General features: G+C 40.4%; 1 protein-coding gene across 9 annotated transcripts in view; it reads right to left on the bottom strand.

The window, feature by feature from the left end:
• The window catches only part of plch2a (phospholipase C, eta 2a), a 192,532-nt gene that overhangs the window by 53,964 nt on the left and 116,483 nt on the right, over positions 1–22,085 (bottom strand). For 2 of the 9 annotated variants that reach the window (XM_051426371.1, XM_051426370.1), the window contains exon 1: positions 11,492–11,725. The exons of 5 other annotated variants lie outside the window; for them this stretch is intronic. In XM_051426371.1, the coding sequence (XP_051282331.1) occupies positions 11,492–11,678 (187 nt within the window). In that variant the 5' untranslated portion in view covers positions 11,679–11,725. Of the gene's footprint in view, positions 1–11,491; positions 11,727–22,085 lie in introns of those variants that run through there. 2 more of the 9 variants (XM_051426372.1, XM_051426363.1) reach the window with 2 other exon arrangements.

The following is a 22,085-nucleotide window of genomic DNA, read 5'->3' as shown; positions in this document are numbered from 1 at the left end:
CAGGGTTTTGCTTGTCTCGTGGGAGGAAGAGAAAGGGCGAGAAGATAGGCGACAGCAAGAGGCAATTTCTCCACGAAAAGCCCTTTAACAAGATCTCTACTTCACACTGTAGACTATGAAAGAACAATAACAGGAAAAATCAATAAAACCAGGGGCTCTTTTTTAGATGTGAGGATTCATATTGTGGCCTAAATTTTACAGAAATCCTTCCACACCTTCTAGGAATAAAAGGATACCCAGAGCGCAAGACAAAGACAGAGACAGACAGACATTAATGAAACCCTGAATGGTGGCGCTGGAAAAAAAAAAAACCTAAAACAACAGCCTATTCTCTACATGTCCTTGCCATTATTTTGGGGGGCAGAATTTGACAGCTCCTCCACAGGAAGCTAATTTATAAATCAGCCCTGGTCTGGCTGGTGTCGACAGCCATGTGCCCCTGGGCTGCAGTTACACCCTATGTGGCCATATTATCAATTAGCAAGTGCAACATGCAGGAAATTAGGCCAAATCAGTACCAACCCGTGTTTGAATAAGGTTAGCAGATCAATGATGCACATGCTTAACATTTCTGCTTCTTAACACAAGTTTCTCAACATAGTTCATGCTGTACATTTTCGAATAAGGGGAATTTAAAATAATGCAGCATGAACACTGAGGAAGGCACTACTGCTACTTCTACTGCTACGTTTTTTTCTTCTGGAAAATCAAATAAGATAGTGGAATAATAAATAAATTCTAAATAAAATATACAGAGCAGGCCTAAAGTCTAAGAATTAGATTAATTTCTGTGAAGAGAACTTTAGATTATTTAAAAACTAAACTTTGAAGACCTGAACACAAGCTGTATCCAGAGCCTTCACTCTTGTCCTGCATTAGAAAAGTACACAGTTAAAACAACCAAAGAGCAAACAGAACAACTGCCAAGCATCAGGGAGAATAAAGCTCTTAGTTTGTCAAAAAAGAAGCCTATTTAGTATGTATGATAATTAAAAGTACAAAATACTGACAGAATTGTGTAAAAGGTTCCTAAAAATATCAGGAAAACCCATCACTTGTTTTACACAAACTTCCTGCAGTTATTGTGTTCACTGTTTGGGTTCATTGTACAGTTTATCGGTTGATCTCTACTGTTATTGTTATCATTGAATATAATGTGAAATATCCATAAAACTACATCACTTAGTTTACTCAATGATAGAAAAGGGTGGGAACCACTGGCCTAATACACCCAGAGATATTAAAAGGCAGAGGATATATGATATATAACGTCACATTGCCCACCCTCAATGAGATTATTACATTTGAGCCATTGGGACAGAAACTTTGCAGGAAGTGTTCATTGGCGTTCGCTTAGTGATAGAAAAAAATATCAAAATGGAACTGACCACAAAGAATTGTGAGTATTAGTGAATGGCAACAGTGTGTGTGTTAAAAAAGAAAGCGAGAGCAGCAGAGTGGTGAGTATGACATGTTGTACTGACAACAGGAAAACACGAAGCATGTTTCTGAGCTCGCATTCATCCGGTCTGGTGACTGTGTTTCTCAATTCTCAGTTCTGATCTGACTCAAACATATCAACGCAAAGTGAGCACATGGTTAGTCAAGTTTGATAAAGCTGAAAAAAGTCCACAGAAAACACCAAGCATGGAATCTTGACAGTTTTAAATACATTTATTTGAACCTGGATCACATTTTAACGCATTTGACCTGAATGCAACGTAGGTACATCCAAAATATCTGCTGTGTAAGTTAGTAATGCAAAGCAGCAGTGATGGATCGCTCTAACTGAGCATTGATTTGGCCCTGGCTGTGGTCTCACTGCGGAGCGCCCACCCCCAGGGTATTGTTAATGTAGTTCAGTCCTGTACTCTTCACCTCCGCTAATATAGTCTTGAGCAGGAATTCAATGGCAAAGTGCATAACGCCACCGCCAGTGCAATGTGAGGCTAACAATGTGACTTGTTGACTATATTGCGCTCTGTGTGTAGCTTTCTATAGGTTCAAGTAGTATTTTTGGCTTTAACAGGCTAAGCAGAGCACAGTCGGTGCAGATACTGAAAACTCGGTGTTTTTTTTTGTCTTTGTTAGAAAATGAATTTTCACATTGTTGCTATATTTTAAAATGATAGTAGTGCTGCCCCCTAATGGTGGACTTAATCATTAGTCAATAAAAGGATTCTTAGTCGATACACTTTTCATGGTTTTTCAATGGTCGCAGAAAAACAAAAAGTCAAACTCTGTTCGGGAGCTGCGCCTTGTCACCGCAACAGAAGTATGAGGGGATTCTTCTTCAGAACTGCTTGTCAGATGGGCGCAACAATTATAAAACACTTTTGATATCTAACATAGTTGGACGACAAAAATGATGAACTACTGATTGAGCACAACTTGAAATAACTGTGCTATACACGGAGAGTCTGCCATCATCGACAAAGCTACCTACAGTATCTCTCTCTCTGTGCCTTTCCCACTCATCTGTGTATACATTTCACTGAGCATAGAGTTGTCACATGGTGTCAGTGTATCCATCCCATACTGGGTTGATTTGGAAAAAGAGAAACAGAGGGGACAAGGGGCTGGCAGGCGAAACTACATACATCACATTCACACACACTATTTGCCCAGACAAGAGGGTTTTACTTTTCAATTACCGGTTGTTGTTTTTTCCGTGTTGCAGACGCAGGGAAAATCATCTGTGTTCTGGATGTAATGTGAAATTGACATTTGGGGTGAGTATTTGCAAATCCACAAGAAGATCAATGTGAAGAAGGCTGGATTTTAAAATGGAATTCCTGCCGTGAAGATTATTGTTGTTTTGGTCTGCAAATGTAATATTAATATTCTATATTTTAACATAAAATTACATACATGTGCATAATAGTTCTGTGTGTATCTTGTTCAGCAAAAAAAATATTTTAGTATTTGTACTGAACCTCAGATTGGCCCTAAATGTAACTGACACTGAGTAGCTACAATGTCCTGCAATTTATATTAATGCACCAAATCCAAGACATCATTCATAAACTGTAAATTGAATGTGCATTGTAAAATCATTGTGTGGATTTGTACATGAGCCATTACACAAAGCACTAGAACAAACCAATTATCAATGCTATTTGAGATTCAATGTACTGTGGTTGAATAAAGGAATATGTCATCCATAACCAATTGACCCTAATGATTTTACAGCTTGGACTTTTTTCATGCAACATAAATGCAACATGGCTATGAAGCAGTTTGTTATTGATTTCAAGGGAAAGGTTATTTCTATAGCTGTTGGGTGATTGCAGCGCCTGATGCCCAGTGGCTGTAACAGAGCTAAGGAGCTGCACTCTTCAGCCAGAGAGGGGGGCTAGTAATCCATGAAATGAGCTGCTGTCAAAGTTTGGTTGGAATGAGAGCATCCTGACTCTGCAGGCTCCCAGGTCAGGAAGGCACACTGCTGTAAACATTCCTCCTGACACCGATCTAAGTGGCTCATCCTCCTCCTCCTCCTCCTGTCAGAGATGAGCTGCATACTCTCTAATGGCCATCACAGTCTCCTGGCCAACATTTACATCTGCTGCTATCTGCTGCCTGCGTCCAGAACCTCGCTGTCAACCTACCATGAGTGTTCGCTTTACTGACACTAAAAGGAAACTGTCGGGATATCCGATTCACTGGACTAAGTGGAGATAAGTTGAAAAGAAAACAGCGCAGCAGTTACGAGTCCCTGTTTGACTTCAGTGTAGTGAGAGGATAAATCTAATCAAACGGCAATCAGAGACACTCGTTTCAACATAGACGACACTCCGGTTTGTGGATGGCTTGAACACAATTTACTCACGGATGAGGAGGCAGGAAAGGAGACCACGTTCTGCTCACACTCCCCTGCGAGTCGACTAAAAGCAGAATGTGTTTGCTCCTGTAATGTAGCTAGCTATGTGTGGGAAAACCCCTCGGGAAGTCAACTAAATCTTTGAAATGTCTTCCTACTGAGGAGTGCTCACATGAAAGTAGCACGGATTGTGGGTTTAACCCAAGGGTGACGTAAATCCTGTCAGCTATAGGTGTCCAAATTGTACTTCATACATTGTAGCCCACTGCTTCATGGCAATCAAGCAACCAATAAAAGAAATCAAAGCAACAATATTTCAAACATGGATATTATCACGACCGCTACATCATCCTCTAACCACACAGAAGAATATTTTAAATACTGAATGTAGGTCCTGAAATAAGCAACTCTACATATAGAACAAAAAGCACAGACCAACAACCATTCAGCAGTAAGTGATGGAAGTAATGCTGTTCATCCATTACTGCCCAATGGAAATGTTAGTCATAGCCTATGGACGGCTCATTAAGCTTGGACAATAAAGGCCGGTGATCAATTAAACAACAGTCCAGTAGTTTGGGACTTCGTGTTCACAGTTGGTGCTGAGGCTCCAGGAGGTGGTACACTGTACTATCTGTAGACCAATTAACTTGAATTAGAATTGTGTGTCTTTTATATCTAAATATAGGTATACATGTGTACAAAAAAATTACCTAAATATCACCATAGAATATTCCGACTTTACAGAGTACAGACACCAGGATGGTAAAGGAGTTTCAATTAGATGCGACTAAAATCAGGACGACTGGGGAGACAATAAAGACACACAGCATACAGTAGGTTGCTACAGCAACACACAAACATTGTAGAAAATTCTTAAAATCAGTCATAAACTGCAAGATTGAGTCAGATGAGCGCTGAAAACACTACAGTGCAACTTTACCACATTCAACCTAACCTCTATAAACAGATAGCTCCATATGAATGCAGAATCTGTAGACAAGGGACCAAGATTTTGGCATTGGAAGCGTTCTGGTTTCTGTTTGTAAGCCGAGTTGTATTGACCAATCACGTTTGAGCAGGCTCTTTTTGTATGCAGGTAAACAGTCCGTGTGGAGAGGTGGAATGCATTGGCTGTTGTCTGATAAAAATATTGCTTTTTATTAGCTGTTTAAAATTTTCAGTTTCAGTTTAGACACGCACACCAATTTCATATAACACCATGAATGACAAAACAAGCTCAGTGTGTTGTGTACTGCAGCAGAGAGAAAGAGGGACCAGTTGATTTAATAATGTCAAAAAGCTGTTGGCTGTCGAACCGCAAAACAGTAAAACATTTCTAAGCGCAAATGTACAGTACAGTATGTCACTGCCATTTAACATTTAATTTGGCAAAATGTATGAGCCTTACAAAAGTCCATTAATTAAGATGATGCACCGCCTCCTGCACTAAAACCTATTTACCAGATCAGTTAGTTAATCAAGCTCCACTGCACACAAATGTCTTTGTCATTTGGAATAAGGTCTGAATGTGTTTTGTGGTATATAAAATAATAAAATCAGCCAAATGTAGAAGTTTCTTCTCTAATAGTAAAATTTTTCCCTGTTCTCTGAGCACTGATTAGACTAATAGGTGTCAACCGCACAGCATTGCTCTCCGTTCTCCCATGTGACGCAAAAGCGCCAAACTGTCCTAACCAGGAAAGAAATAGGAATCTAATGGCAAAACGAACCAACACAAGAAGCACGTATTTAAACTTTTAAATTTAAAACTCACAATTTCGAGTTTTCTGGAAGTTCCTGTGCTTGACCAGAAAAGTTTCAGCACTGGTTCCAGATGTCATCTTAACAAAGCCACTTCAATAATACACACAATTGCCATATTTGGCCCAAATGAAAAATCCCTCAACAACAAATTATGATGAATATTTATTGATTTTTCACTTCTTTTGCAAAACTGCAAAATGTAATTTGTCAGACAATCTCTCTTCCTCTCCTCTGATCCGACAAAGGGCCAGTTAAGGTCATACAGCTGGCTGAGATATGGCTATGTCATGGACCATATGTGGCTACCAGATCCGGGCCACCAGTGGACCGCAATTCCTGAGAGAGAGAGAGAGACACAAGTAGAGCACAACGCACACTGAAAGGCAGTGCACACTTTACTAGTGGGGGTCTAGGCCCGTTGCCATGGTTACAACATTTTACAGATTTAAGTGTGTGTGGATTCAGAGAGGACGCCCATTGTGAAGGATCACTGGATGTTAGCTGCACGTTCAAACGGCTGCAAAGGAGCTCAGATCTGCAAGCTTGATTAATGAGTCTCATTGAGAGTGACAACAACTAGACAAAAGTGCCTTTGCCCTGTTTGCTCCTCCTGTAAATGCTGTGTTGTGTACACGGAGCGTCAGAAAAACTCAACAGTGAAATTACAAACTTTTGCAAATGCTGCCATTCAAACATTCTAACATTCAAATGCCACTTTTAAAATGTGTTTTTTATAAAGAATACAGCTATTTTCAACCACATCAATGAGAGTCAACACCAGTAAATCTCAGGCCTCTCCATCCACTGTCCTGAGAGGACATTGTTACGTGTAATGGGACAACCTACATCAACACTCCTGTCTTTAACAGGCTCTAGCGGTCTCGCTGGAGGCCTCAGCTGCTGTGGATAGTTAATGTGCTTAAAGCAGGAAGCAGGCAAACAGGTGACAGGCGAGGTCGCCGTTTCCCACTGAAACACAGCTGAGGTCGAGGCCAGGTAAGACGAGAGGTGTGTCACCTCAGTGACGTGGCGGGGGGACCTGGCTGGCTGCTGACCTGCTGCAGCAGTCACAATATGGGCCAAGCAGGCGGAGTCAGACACTGTCAGGGCACCAGGTTAAGCCCTGAGGGATTGTCAGGAGGCCATATGTTGTAGCCACGCACACATGCTTGCACACAGGTGCAGATGGTCATTTTGCTGACGTTGATCTGCAAACCTAATGAAGACTGACATGGTGATAGTGTAGAGGTTAAACATACACAGCCTTAAGCAAGATAATGAACCTCTGACTGCTCAATGGGCATATACTTACTTACTACTTAATACTTTTTTCAGTGAAAAGAAAAATGTTGATGCAACCATTCCCACTATCGTGAATCATATCACAATTGTAAAAAGCTTTTTTTTCTCTTTTTTTAAACCATATTGCAGCTCAATAGTTAAGGGTATCAAGGGCAACTGTAGGCTGCAGAGGAGCAGACCTAGACACCTTCCAAATGTCAACAACTCACTGTGGAAACCTGAGCATCAAGCAAGCTGATTGGTTGATTCAACTCTTGCCAGGAGTAGTCAACCATCTGTTGCCAATCAACGCATCAAGATGTCCAATGTGGGGGGACACGATGTTAACTGGATTAAGAGAGTCCACTTCCTAAGAAAATACTTCTTACATACTTTATGATTCAGGCAAAAGTAAAGAAGAGTTCAAAACACAAAGCAAAGTTTAGAAGTAGAAGATGTGAATTTGCTCTGGGCAGTATGAATTGATGTGGTGAAATTGTTTACAACATGTTGTTGTAGTTGAAGACAAAAGTAAACAGAGAGGATGCTGGAGGGAAATAACAGAAAGAACAGGAGCTCCCGGTCAGTTCTGAGATCAGTCAGAAGCATCAACCACAGACAGCCTTACATCCCTACAGTTTCTACACTTGCTGTTTCAAAAAGACACGATCAAAGGAACAAAAGACTCAGTTTCAAATGTTTTTCTAACGCTGAATTTCAGTGGGACATTAGACTTTGTGCTGATTCTTCCAAACCTTTAGTCAGAAATTTGACCAATAAAAGTCTGTTTACTGATTAAAGATCAGCGTGAGTCATCAAGCACTAGAAGAGAATAAATGTCCTTGCAAACAATATAAGCTCAATATCAGCTCACACAGCACACTGTGAGGTAAACCACGTCTCCATTGCTGACCAGTTGCACTAAAAGACAACCATTACTGCCCAATGGAAATGTGAGTCATAGTGTTACTGCTAATAACCACTGATATCCGAACAAGCTTACCCATGTAGCCAAGCCTCCACTTAGAGAAGGCCACGATGCTGCTGCCTATCCAGAAGAACTCCTCCAGCACACTGGACATAGAGGCCTGCAGCAGATTGCTCTTACACTCAGCCACCTGCTTCTGTTTCTCCTTGTCCCACTCTGAAGAGAAAGCCCCTTTAGCCGGAGGTCCAGGCATGTCTCCGGTGGCGGCCGTGTTAGTGGAGCGCATCAAGGCTGAAGACACTGGGCCGATGGGGAAAAAGACGCTCTTCTTGGATGTGTTCATTAGGAATTACTGAGATTACAAGTTGCAGGCTAAAAGTCGAGGGGATGATCCCATGAGAATGTCGTTTGAGAATAAATGAAGCTTTCAGTAAATTAGGTACGCAAAAGAGACATTTGCCTCAAGTCGTTTTTGAGTAAATGTTCCTTTTGGGTAATGTTCTATATCCTGTTATTCCACCTCCTTATAAACTCAGTATCGTCAGTAGTATCAGTTTCCTTCCTGGGTTCAGAGCAGAATTTGAAGAAAAAGAGCCAACAGGAAAAAAAATCTTCTCAGTCTCTGAATGGCATCAACAGTTGGTCAATAATCTTGTGATGTTATTGCCCTGGTAAACCTGCTTATTGCACTGCCATCGCTTCAATATTCTTCCATCTCAAAAGACCAAAAAGAGGCAGCAGTGTGTTTTCTAAGCTACAATTTGTCTTAATGCTCTGCCATCGTTACCTTATTTCTTTCCTCGGCTAGCATTCATCAGTAGAGCTGAAAACGGCTTATGAAAGCGAGACTGAAGCGGCTGCATCAATGGGAAGCAGGGAAGACGTGGAAGCACAACACACCGGCGGTAACTGAACTGTGCAACATGTGTTGGGCGGGCAGAAATCCTAAATCCCTAGGAAGCAGTAATCCTGGTCTAGGAGATTTGCTAAATGTGTGGCACACAGAAAAAGACAAAGGGAGGAGGGTAGGACATAGTACACCCCTAATAAAGACTTTGCTTTTATGCTCCTTGACAAAATTAAAGACTGTGTTTGATATCAAAAGGTGTGTTCCTCAGAGAGCTCCGGACAGACTGAGCTCTAACATTCCCACACCTGTCTGCAGACGTTACACAGCCCCAGCCGAGCTCCACATGAAACAGACACAGTTTGACACACTACTCAAGCTCTGCATTATCATCAGCTCAGAAAAGGTGTGCATTTAACCACGAATACTTGCACTTCTCATTCACTGAAATGTCAACATCACTGATTCATAAACCTTCGATACTTTCACCCAACTTGCTCCGGACTGTATGGACGGAAATAGGTAAAGTTTCAGGCTGACTCCTGACAGTGGTATGCAGCAGTCTGAGCACGTTGAGCGGTGTCAAACAGTGTCAGACCTCCGGACCTGGTTCTCTGACCAGCCAGACAGCTTGACAAGCAGGTGCCAGGTACTGAATATGTAATAGTTTCATTTACTGAGCTGACAAAATCTGACAATGAGCTCACATAAACAGCCCTGTGACTGCAAAACAGTCTGCAGTGGAGAACCAAGGTCGAAGTGGGATAGTATTTTTTTTTTTTTAACAAGGTGGTTTTAGACAGCAGAGATTACAGCTAAAAAGTTTAAAAAGTAACATTAGAATACTGTATGTTGTATTAAATGTCCAGTGTGTAACATATACACACTTACTCCTGGAATATAATATTCATAGGTATGTTTTCATTAGTTTATAACCCCCTGAAAATAAGAATCATTGTGTTTTTGTTACCTTAGAATGAGCTGTTTTTAATCACACACATGCACATGTATTTCTCAAGGTTCAACATCTCAACAAACTGAATACAAAAGCAGCTATGGGAGAGGATTTATTCCTAGCTGTCTATATAGTCAATCAGACTGGAATCTGGAGGTGGACAACATTATTTTTTTCCTTGCTGTTCCAGCTTCCAAAAGATGACATAAAAGTAAAAGATTTTCTATTCTTCCTTTTGCTGGAAACTCCCCCATTCCCTCTTAAGGACCCCAGCTCTAAACAGAGGCAAGTGCAACTTGGACACCTTTCACACAAGAGGATTTACCCCAGCTAATTCACATGTGATAGGCAATATATCCCCAGATAGGTGCTCAAAATCCTTACTCTGTCTGTGTGTGTGTGTGTGTGTGTGTGTGTGTGTGTGTGTGTGTGTGTGTGTGTGTGTGTTTGTTTGAAGGAGTCAGAAGGGGGGGGGGGGTCTGACCCTAAAAAACTGCTGAGACTGTATCATCTCTATGAGTCTGCAGTCTGAACAAGATGCGAGCCTTCATGCCAGCTGAGTGAAAAACTCAATCTGCAGCACCAACACGGGACTCCATTGACTTTTTGAAGGCTGGTAAAACATTGCGGCTGAAGCAAACACTTGAAAGGTTAGAAAATTAAAAAAATTAAAACATTCAAGTAGGCCTACATGAATCCCCTTGTAGTGTATCATACAGGACAACACTGACTAAACCGTGTCACATTGTCCTCCAACCAATACCAGCCCTTATGGAAGCCATTAGCTGCCAATAAAATTCAATTATTTTATCAACATATTACTTACCATTTTCATTTTCCATGTGACAATTACCTAATGTGGGCATGAGATAAGTTTGAATTTTAATAATTTTTAGAAGGATATTGCATAACACTGCCATATGCCCATGGTTGAGTGTATGCTTAGGAGTATACAGAAATCAAATTATTGATCAACGGAGCATTCATTTTAATTTTGGCACTATTTGCATTCCTAAATATTATAAACATTTTTTTTTTTTTTACATGTACATCATTCAAAAACAAAGGAAAGATTAAACGTCAATTTGATTAAATTAATTCATTTTAATAGTGGCAGCCACTGACTTCCATACACCACAGGTTGCCCAATATGAGCAAGCAGATACAACCACAACCCTGTTTAACACAACAAAGGGGTGGTCAGCATTCCACATTAATAATCCTCAAAGTTGCCTTTAATGTATTTCTCAGATCACCACAGACAGAAGTGTCATCTGCTCACTGCTGAGGCTTCCAATTCAGGATGTTGTTGCCAGCAAAACTGTTAAATCTGGCTTTACCTTCCCACTGTGTTATCTATAATTAAGCAGAGTCCTGACCTCAAATGGTGTGGAGTGATCCACACCAGAGCAGCATGGGCCTGTCTGTGTCAGCAAACCAGACTACAGAGAGAAGACTCTGCCTGATGAATCCATTACTCCAGTTTGCTTTGCTCATCTTCTGCTATGTACACATGAATTGAAGACAGTGATTGTTAGGATGCCCTCTTCCATTCATCATCTTTAGATGTAATAGCTCGTTAACATGCAAGGAGAGAGAGCCTGGTGAAGAGGAGAGCCGACCAAAAATCTAAAATTTAAATAAAACAAAATGCTGCTTGATGGATCATTTTAATGGCGAATTTATTGGATGACCCATTCAATAGCCAAAATGATTTGAATAATGTCATATTCTGTCAGATTCATATGCAAATAAGCAGGGAAACACAAAAACGAAGTTGAAAGCGTGTGTGTGTGTGTGTGTGTGTGTGTGTGTGTGCCATTCAGAGTCAGGAGAAACTACTTCAGAGCACAGAGAGCAAAGAGAAGAGTAAAACAACTGCTGCTAACTCACCATGGCCCCGGGGCTTGGCCTTTCTCACTTTTTTGCCAAGCAGACATGTTGACACGCTGTTTTCAAACAGTAGGTTGGGTTTACTGTGTCGCACCTTGGACCACGTGGCATAGATATGAATTTTCGACAACTTGTCATTGAGATACCAAAGATGAGCTGAGTCGTGGAAACCCGCAATCTGTGGCATAACAACGCAACCCTCAGGAGTCTCATTAAAAACACTGGAACACAGTCCGCTGCAGGGAGGGATCTTCCTACTCACTCTTACTGTTATGGAAGTATTAAAGTCAAAAGTTCATTAATATCCACACGTCAGTAATGAGTCAGATCACGGGGGCACGTTTTGCCGGATATTATTATCCAGGTGGCTAACGCAGCTGCGTGCACTGGTGCGGCGTTCAGGTACACGTGGGAAAAGCGGAAATGTGCACTTCTACGAAGAAACATACTTTTTCAAATGTTGAATACTGCTATGAAATACAGTGAAGACCAGCTGTTACGACATAAATACAATAATAGTGACATTAGGTCTGGATAGATGGATAGAATCTCTCTTTATTCGTCTATAAAAGAAAGAAACTCACAATCTGTGCCAAATCAACTCAGATTCAATATTGTATGTCCACATTCTACAATATACCATAGAGGGTAGTCCAAATTTGAGCACCTTGTCATTTTACCGAAGAAAAAAGAACAGTTGTTTGTTTTCGCATTCATGAACTACAGCTTAGTAATGTCAACTCTTCTTCTGTGTTTTAGCTTTCTTGTTTCTTTTAACTCAACACTACTTGAATCTACATAAGACAGACATATGCAGTATAAAATAATACAGTTTCTGAACTGGTGTTGGACCACAAGACTATAACTCAACCCATAACCCTGACCAACAAAGTAGAATGTATGCCCATTAGGTACAAAGTAGGCCAGTGGAAAGTAGGCCAAAGCCCTGGTGGCTAATTTCACTGGGAGAAATGTTTCCTTACGTCATGCTGTCTGTTTATGATAGTACTAGCTGCCTCTGGAGTCAGGCAATGAGTGAGAGGGCACCGACACTTGACCAAAAACGTGGACACACGGGTGACCTTCAAGTCTGATTAGTGTTGACAAGCAGCAGGAACGCTCCCCGAGGTGTTCTGGGATCTCAGCATTTTGTCATTTAATTATCATTCCAGTAGAAACCTATTTGCTGCTGTGTGTGAGCTTCTGCTTGAGGCTTTGTGGAAGAGCGCTGGCCGTGGTGCTGAAATGCTCCAACAACCTCAAGTGTGTCTGTTGAACATGAATTTGCCCTTAAAGGCGCTTTCTTATATTCTTAATTAGGTTTTGAAAAAGGTTGTTTTTTCTTTTTAACTTCTTAGCATTACCATGAGTCATAGGTGACTTCAATTTCCACATTGATGATTCTAACTGTAAATCTGCCCCAGATTTCCTGGAACTGCTACAATGCTTCAACTTCATTCAGCATGTCAACTTCCCCACCCACAGCCGTGGTCACACACTGGACTTGGTCTGCTCTACTGGTCTCACAATACATCAACTTTCAAGCCTCAACCTTACCATCTCTGACCCCCTGGCAGTCACTATGGTCATTGACGTCCCCAACCAGAAATATTAAATCTCTATCCCCACAGCTCTTTCAGCCTTGCTTGAGGGTAAAATATCCGACTCCCATCCCGCTCATCTTGTCAACTATTATAATGAAACACTCTCTTCTTGCCTTGACCAGCTTTCTCCCATTAAAACCAAAACAGTCTCATTCACACACTCAGCTCCCTGGTATACTCCTGAACTCCGCCAAATGAAATCCCGCAAACGCCACCTTGTAACAAACAGTGCTTTTCCAAGCCTACACAGACTACCTGCAGGAATGCAAAAAGACTCTCTAACCACTGCCTGGTCCACCAATTCCTCACATCTCATACACTCAGCAGCATCACCACCTCCCCTGCCCTCCCCACCTAACTCCCCCTCCCTTTACCACTCAGCCCCTGTCTCAGTATTCCCCTGTTTCCCTTATGGAGCTGTCCAACTTCATGGTAGGAATGAAGAGCTCCACTTGCACCCTGGATCCCATCCCATCCAATCTCAAAGAATGTCTCCCAGTCATCTCCTCACTCGTTGCAGAAATCATCTCCTCCTTCAGCACTGGTTCTGTACCCCAAACACTCAAACTTGCTGCTGTCACCCCCATCCTCAAAAAACCTGGTCTTAACCCAGACACCATGAGCAATTTCCTGCCCATCTCCAATCTTCCCTTTCTGTCAAAAATACTGGAACGTGTTTTTGCCTCCCAATTCAAAGCCCACCTCATCTCTAATGACCTGTTTGAACCATTCCAACCGGTTTCTGCTCAAAACACAGCACAGAAACAGCCCTCCTCAAAGTCACCAACGACCTCCTCCTCTCCTCAGACTCTGGCCACCTAAACATTCTCATCCTCCTGGACCACACTGCAGCTTTTGATACCATCAACCACACCATTCTTCTCTCCCGCCTTCAGTCCTCCCTCAACGTCACTGGTGCTGCCCTCCCCTGGCTAAGGCCATATCTCACAAACAGTTCATCAATATCAACAGCTGCACCTCCTCCACTGCTCCCCTGTCCCAAGGTGTCCCCCAGGGTTCAGTGCTTGGTCCTCTCCTGTTCATCCTGTACATTCTCCCCCTTGGTAACCTCAGAGGCCGTCATGGTCTCCGCTTCCAGTGTTATGCTGACGACGTCCAGCTCTACATCTCCACTAAATCCATAACACCCACAACCCACTCCACTCTTAAACACTGCTTCACTGAAATCAATTCATTGATGCATGCCAACTTCCTCAAACTCAACTGTGACAAATCTGAAATAATCATCATCGGACCCAAATCCCTCATCAAAAACACGAACAACTTCACCCTCACCATTGACAGCACCACTCTGTCTCCCTCCCCACACATTCGCAACCTTGTAGTTATCTTCAACAGCAACCTCTCCTTTGAACACCATGTCAACAAAATCACCAGAACTGCTTTCTTCCACCTGAAAAACATTGCACGCCTCCGCCCCTCACTCTCCACTTCTGCTGCTGAGACGCTCATCCAAGCTTTCATCACATCTAGAATTGACTATTGCAACAGCATCTTATATGGTACATCTTCCAAAGTTCTTAATAAACTTCAGCACATCCAGAACTCTCCACTGGCTCCCTGTCCAACAACGGATCCAATTTAAAGTCCTTCTCCTCACTTATAAACTGTCGATAGTTGAGTTGCATTGTGGGTAATGTAGGTGGCAGGTTCTGACAAGAATGCATAAAAAAGACAATAGCCCTTGCTCCCATCTGATTTTAAGATCTTGCTTAATTTGGAAATGACTGAGAACACCTGTTGTATTAGAGCTGTTTGCTCTAGCAGTGGCTACAGGTGTGTCCGCCAAAGAAGAGAAAAGGGAAATATGAAGGGGGAAAAATCATGTTAGGTTGTCACCTCATCAAAGAGCATCCACATCCCATTATTCAAGTCAGTCAAGAAATGACAAGTTTCTGGGTGTGCCAGTCAATCACTACTATTTAGTTCTTTTTTATTATACCAAAATCATTTAATCCAGTGTTAATTTGGTGTAAAACACAAAAGAAATCACTGTAAATCAGAGTGGAATCAGAAAACAGCATTAAGAACCATGTGTTTGTTGTTTGTGGGACCAAGTCATTATTTTGCAAATTACAAATGAAGTGACAACTTGCTGGAATTGAATAGCATTAACGTGAGCTGATTCAGTAAATGGGGAATTAATAGACAGTCATGCTGTTTAAATAACATTATTAACGTTATCAAGTATTTTCAAGTCAACAGGCTCAAGTCCAAGTGAAGTCAGTGGTATTAAAGTCCAAGTTGAGTTTTTTTTCATTTTGTCAGGTCGAGTCTGAAGTCATCAAATTTATGACTCAAGTCCAAAAGAAGTAAATGCAAAAAATAAATGAAATCCATTCCTTTTTAATAGCTGAGACTATCAACACAGAACAGAACAGGTATTCACTAGCTAAGAAACTGTGTTTGAATGTGTGTGCAAGGTTTCAAAACAGGAATTATAATAAGCGACTAGAGAATAAATTAATGAATAGAGAATATAATGATGAGAAGAGTATGGTTTATTTCCTGCAAATGATGGGACTGCTGGATTCCTGAACTAGCCCCAGGGGCTGGAACATGTGCGAATACAGGTATATCCACTTAATGATGCTTCACTTTATACCTCTCCATTGACCTGCTTTGTTCAAGCATTTGGTCTGACTTTGGGATCTTGCTGGTTAAATAACTAATGAAATCCCTCCTGGTAGACTGGAAAGTTGCATATCAGAACCAGCAGGGAGAAGAAATAATCAAATGTAATAATGGAAAACCATTTGTGCGGGGCACAGAATCTTGTGTTTGATTCAGCACAGACAGAAGTCCACATTCTTTTTACAGTTACTGTGAGGGATTAACTCCAGAAAGCCATATCCCAGATATAATGAGGGTGGAACCAGGTGAGAACCTTCACTTCATACTGAGATTCCAATTCAAGGTGAAAGGTTGCCCAGAGGAAGGTGCAACGATCGGATGAGATTTAGCTCTGAAAAAATACAAATTAACCTGGAGCATAAAGAAAGATGGAAAGAGAAGCAGACAGTGTTTGTTTTGTTTGTGTCTAAGAGAGAGAGAGAGAGAGAGAGTGAGAGAGAGAGAGAGAGAGAGAGAGAAACAATCAACTCCCTCTTGGTAGCTATAAATAACAGGAACAGGATATTACATCAACCTTTGCATGGGCACAGGACATATTAGGGCCAGTGAAGCTCTGTCTGTGGAGTTTGTAATGCCCTTGTGCACTTCGCATTATTACTGCTCAGCGCATGAAAGGTTTCAGCAGTCAGAATGGGGATCTGACTCAAAGTGCATGCACACTGTCCACCATTTCATAATGTGGTGACAACGCAATCTGACACAACAATCTGGTGTAAACTTTGCAGTGTAAGGTTTACAAGTGGGTCCCTTTGGATTTTTATCATAATGTCAAAATGAAAAAAGGTCCTACAATTTTAATAGTAATAATAAATCTTAGTTACCCTGCTAGCAGGCCCATGAGGCTACTCATTCTGCCCCCCAGTATGAAAGAGAGGATAGGTTTGGGGGAGATCATGTCATCCAGATTCACCCACTGGGAACCAGAACCATTTCTTACTAATCTGGCCAGTAGCTTTTGAAATATCATTCTCTAGACCAAAAATGTTGGGCAAGCAGCTGAACTAACAAACAAAATGAGATATTGCTAAGAAAAAATACCATTAAAACAACTCAAAATTTCAAGTATTAAAGCTGCAGTAGGTCATTTTTATAAAAAATAACTTTTTGTTATATTTGCTGAAACTTTCACTATATCCTGACAGTAGAACATGCAACAGATAATCTGTGAAAAAATCTGGTTCCTCTGACTCCTCGTAGTGCTCCTAATGGTATTTGCAAGAATCCACTGGGCCTGAATGTAAACAACCAATCTTAAACCAACTTAGTTTATAATGTTAGCTAGGATTGCAATGGTATATGGACTGACTGTTATCATACCATGTGCATTTGTTTATCTAGGGTATTGAAATCTACTGTATCAGTGTTATTTGAAGAAAATATAAAATTTACCATACAAGTGTTATATATGAAAATATAGGATATCATATTTTGTGAAAACGATTACTATTAAATCATACCCTTCTGTTTTCATTAGGGTCATTGTAACTCATTTGATTAGTTATACCATGATATTTTCTGAGACAGTTATTGTACTGTGAAAATCTCATGCCTTTGCAACCCAAGTGTTAGTGTGCTAACATTTGTTAATAAGCACTAAACATAAAGGACAGCTGCGGCTGATGGGAATGTTTAACATTTTAATTTGACGAAGATGTTAAGGAGTCAGGAGATCACCAAAGTTTCAAGGTTCAACCTTTTTGGGGGCATGAATATTTTTAAAACATTATCCACACACATACACAATCCATAGAATAGTTAGCTTGGGTGAAAATGTAATTAATGCACAGAGTCTTCCACACAGCGCACTGAGAGGTTTGATGAGGATGGAAATGATGTGAATCCTTATGCTACGGCCTTCACCAGGTCTCAACTCAACTGTGCGATTTGGAGTGACGTGTTAGGCAGTGCTCTCCACCATCATAAAAACACCAAATGAGGGAATTATGTCTTGGAAGAATGCTGTGATCCCTTCAATAGACTTTCACATAGTTTGTAAATATATACAGTATGTCAAAAGAGCACTGATGCTGTTCTGGAGACAACCTTATTCACACAATGCATGCTGGCTTTACCTTAAGTTGTTTCATTTCAAACATTCAAACCCAAGACACCAGGTTTTATGGATGCATCATAATAGATATGATATGACTAATTAAAAACAGTAACACTCGCACTCCAGAATGTCCCAACAATCATATTCACTCGTCTATAATTTATCAGCGATTTCATTGGTTCAGCTTACAGTTCATACTCGCAGCATTTCACACAATTTTAGAGTTGCAAAGAACCCTTATATGGCCCCTTTCACACATTCATGGGTATGTGTGTGTGTGGGCTTCTTCAAGTCGACATGCATTATAAAAAAACAAGAGGGGACACTTGTGCTGCCCACACTGTAACAAGAAAAGAGAGAGAAGCGCCGTCCTGACTACTCCTTTGCCAGATTCAAATGAGAAAGAAACATATTTACCATCCATTTATAGAAGGAAAAAAAGAGTGAGAAACACCACAAAGCGAAAAGGCTCTTCTTTATATTTTTCACTTTGTTTTGCACCATTTCTTTTTGTTGTTTTTTTTACAATAGATAGAAGCTGGTTTTAAAAGAAGAAACAGTATCTGGATGCTCCCATACAAAAATATGTTTCATATTTCTAATATGCATACTGGTATTTGTTTCAAATGTACTTACCTATATTAAGTAATGTCCATATTTCATAATAAAGTATACATACATATGTTTTCATATAGCTATAGATCACAACTATATTCAAACCGTATATATCAGAATACATGTATGTCTACATAAATAATATCATATATGTACAAACAAATATTTCTATTTCGGCACATATAGTTTGGTTTAGTTTAATAAATGTGAAAAACAGATATTTTATCTGATAGATGTTTGTTTTAGATGTTTATTTTAGATTTATAAATATATATTCAAATGTTATATATACATGTTATATGCTCATATTCGACCATCATATATACTTTCATATATGGCTATATATGGGATTTGTAAGCATATTGTCTGTTATTCATTATAGCCTATACATTCATACATGGCCATATATCACATTTTCCTGTGAGAAATCCGAGGATAATTTCACAGTCAGCCAGAAGAAACAATAAATGAATGCTAAAGGAGAAGGAGTTCCTACATGGCTACATCTGTACTGTGGGATTTAGCGGGATTTAGTGTGGTTTTAGTGTGTTCAATGAGGAGCTGTTTGTTTCTGTTGGTGTTGCTGACTTGGTCCCTCTGGATGAAAGAGCAGGACCCTGGTGTGGACTTACCAAACCATCTGAAGCTGCCAGATGGCACAGTGGCACAGAGGAAGCTGAGGCCCGCTGCGCCGCTCTGCAGGGGCACGACAACCATCGCAGCGTGTGTGTGAGTGTGTGTTGGTGCGGAGTCGATACAGAAGATTAGCTGCAGTAGAATCCCTTGAAACCTTCTCGTGTGTACGCAAACACACAATCACCTGCACACGCTTTCATGCACGGATGGTTTCTCTTTGAAAAAACAGTTGTCAGTCTGGCAAATCCTTTTGCTGCTGAGTGTACACACACAAACACACACACACACACACACACACACACACACACGTCCAAATTGACACTTAATCCTCACTCATATGGCTTCTGTTCTGTTGGGCCCATCTCTACACTGTAAGTAAGTTAGGAACTTCATATTAACACGGACATTCTTCCAAAGACATCTAGTTTGTTTTGCCGAAGACGGAAACATCGGATCTGTGTGGAGCGATGAGGAGACTGTAATGTTCCTCATGGTTATACATGAAACCAAAAGAAATGTCATAATTCCATCATGTTTTCCAACGTCTGAGCTTCAACTGGTGCATCTTATTTATTGATATAATTTCATGTCCTCTTCTTCTGCAGTGGTATAACAGCACCCCACTGGAGTGGATTAGCTCCATCAGCCAACTCCTAATACTCACATAAAAGTAATGGATGGAAACGCAGGTAAAAGTTCCAGTGTGTAACATTTAGAAGGTTATAATATAATCTGCATATATATGTCTTCATTCATGTATAATCACATGAAAATAGGAATCATTATGTTTTCGTCAGCTTAGACCCCGCAGGTTGCCTTCCATGGATGCCATGTTGAACCCCCATGTTTCTACAGTAGCCCAGAAGGGACATTTGGATGGAAATTGACTAGTGTTGGTGTTCCATCTATATACATAATTTAGGTTGTTTTTCAAATTTTTGATTGGGTATATACTTAGGTCCCTTTTTTAACGGGTATGGAGTAGGTCCAAGACATTGGACCAGTAAAGACCTCTGGTAAAAAAATATTATACGAGATATAGGGTTTTCTTTTAACAGACTATAGATGAATACAAGTTGTCTTACACTGGACAAGACACAGTCACAAATGTTAAAGGACCAGTGTGTGGGCTTTAGTGGCATCTAGTGGTGTAGTTGCAGATCGCAACTCCCTCACTTTAACCTCCCCTTTCAAGTGTGTAGGAGAAACTATGGTGGCTGCAAAATGCAAAAAATGGGAATGTATACTGCCAGGGTTTGGTTTGTCCTTTCTGGGTTAGTGTAACATTCAACCTCCAACCAGCCTCCATGGAAGGTGACCCAGACCTGTGCTGTCTGTAGATAAAAAATGGCTCATTTCAAGGTAACAATAATACAACAATTTCTATTTTAAGATGAATATACACTAATTAAAACATACCTATGAATATTATAGTCAATTTCTGCCAATAGATCCTCCTAAATGTTACACACTGGACCTTTAAGCATCCCACACAGTTTGCATGGCATCGGTACACTACACCATGCCTTAGTGCTAAAATTATTATGTAATCAATCAATCAACTACCAGAAAATCAATCAATCAAAACAATTTTGATAAGTGATTAGCTTTTTTGAGCTAAAATGTCAAACATTTACAAGCTTTAATCAAGGAAGGTTTGCTACTTTTATCTGCTTTACATCATTGTATATTGAATATCTGGACTAAAAAAGGCATGTCAAAATGTAAACCTGGTTTCTAATATTTATGGACAACAAATAATCAAATCAAAATAAGAATTACCAGTTGCAGCCCTATTCCTAAAAGCCATTTACCCTAAGTGCAGTAAATGAATAAATCTGTATGTGAGTGAGTCACTTTCTGGATCCATCAAGTGCTTTTCAACTAAAAATAGCTTTAGAAATACTTCAGAGTGTAATTTGTGAGGAATAAAAGAGCATTGTGTGTGTACAGGTCAAAGGTGAAATAAAAGGTGAAAAGTGAAGGCAAAAGGAAAGCAAGGGAAAAACAGAGAGAGCATCATCCAGCAGGTGGTGAACCTAAAAGCAGCGGGGTTATCAAAGAGGAGAGGATTCAAAAGATCTATCAGCTTCCTCAGGGGAGGGACTGTGTAAAGCCAGAGATTGCTTTCTCAGAGGGAGAGGCTTGTGGACAGAGCTGAGAAAGGAAGAAGCAGGCGAGGGACAAGAGAAGGAAGAAATGTCCGCATAAATAACTCCGCAATTCTACGGATTTTCCTTTGAAGTTTCAACTGACTTTTTGTCTCTACTCTCTCTTCTTTTTATTTTCAGAGCTTTCTGTCCCGTCTCACACCTGCAAAAGCTGTCGCCACTAGATTGAAATCGACTTTACTCTGAAAGATGAAATGATAAAACAGAAGTCAACAGTGCTTGTTTCTGTGTCCAATTAAAGCTGCAATCCAAACACTGCATAAAAAGAACAAAAGGAGGGAGATCATTCATTGTCTGGTGTTTTCAGGCTCCATTCAGCTTTTTAATTCAAACTAAAACCACTGCTAATGCCTAGAGGCAGTTCAGTTTTACCGCTGACTGTCTCATTATTATCATTACAATGACACACCAAAGAGAAATTGATAGAATAGCAATTCCATTCATATTTTTAGTTTGACAAATAGTGCCTTTGCCATGATTTCCAGCTCAGTAGTGGGCTTTCTAATGTTTGCACACCAATAGGCAACAAATTCCACAGAACCAAACTGTGACTCCATATTGAACCCAGGGAGTTGGCATCATTGCGCACTGCCATAAACCTCCAAGGGAACATGATGATAAAAAATGCAATTTGAGAGCCATTTAGGGTTTAGCTGCCTAAATACATACAATTTGCATGGGCTGAGGTTAACACAATTAACACTAATGTATAGATATCATCTGTAGGCAAGGAAAGGCGCAAAAGACATCATCTGAAGGCCTAAACATGTCATGTTTTCTTTTTCATCACAATTATTTTCTTTATATTTTTGTATATAAATTATACATAAAGCCCACTATTGTGCTAGAAATCCAAAGAA

Source organism: Dicentrarchus labrax, unplaced genomic scaffold (assembly GCF_905237075.1).
Source record: "Dicentrarchus labrax unplaced genomic scaffold, dlabrax2021, whole genome shotgun sequence".
NCBI lineage: Eukaryota > Metazoa > Chordata > Actinopteri > Moronidae > Dicentrarchus > Dicentrarchus labrax.
This window is presented reverse-complemented; position numbering and strand designations above follow the sequence as displayed.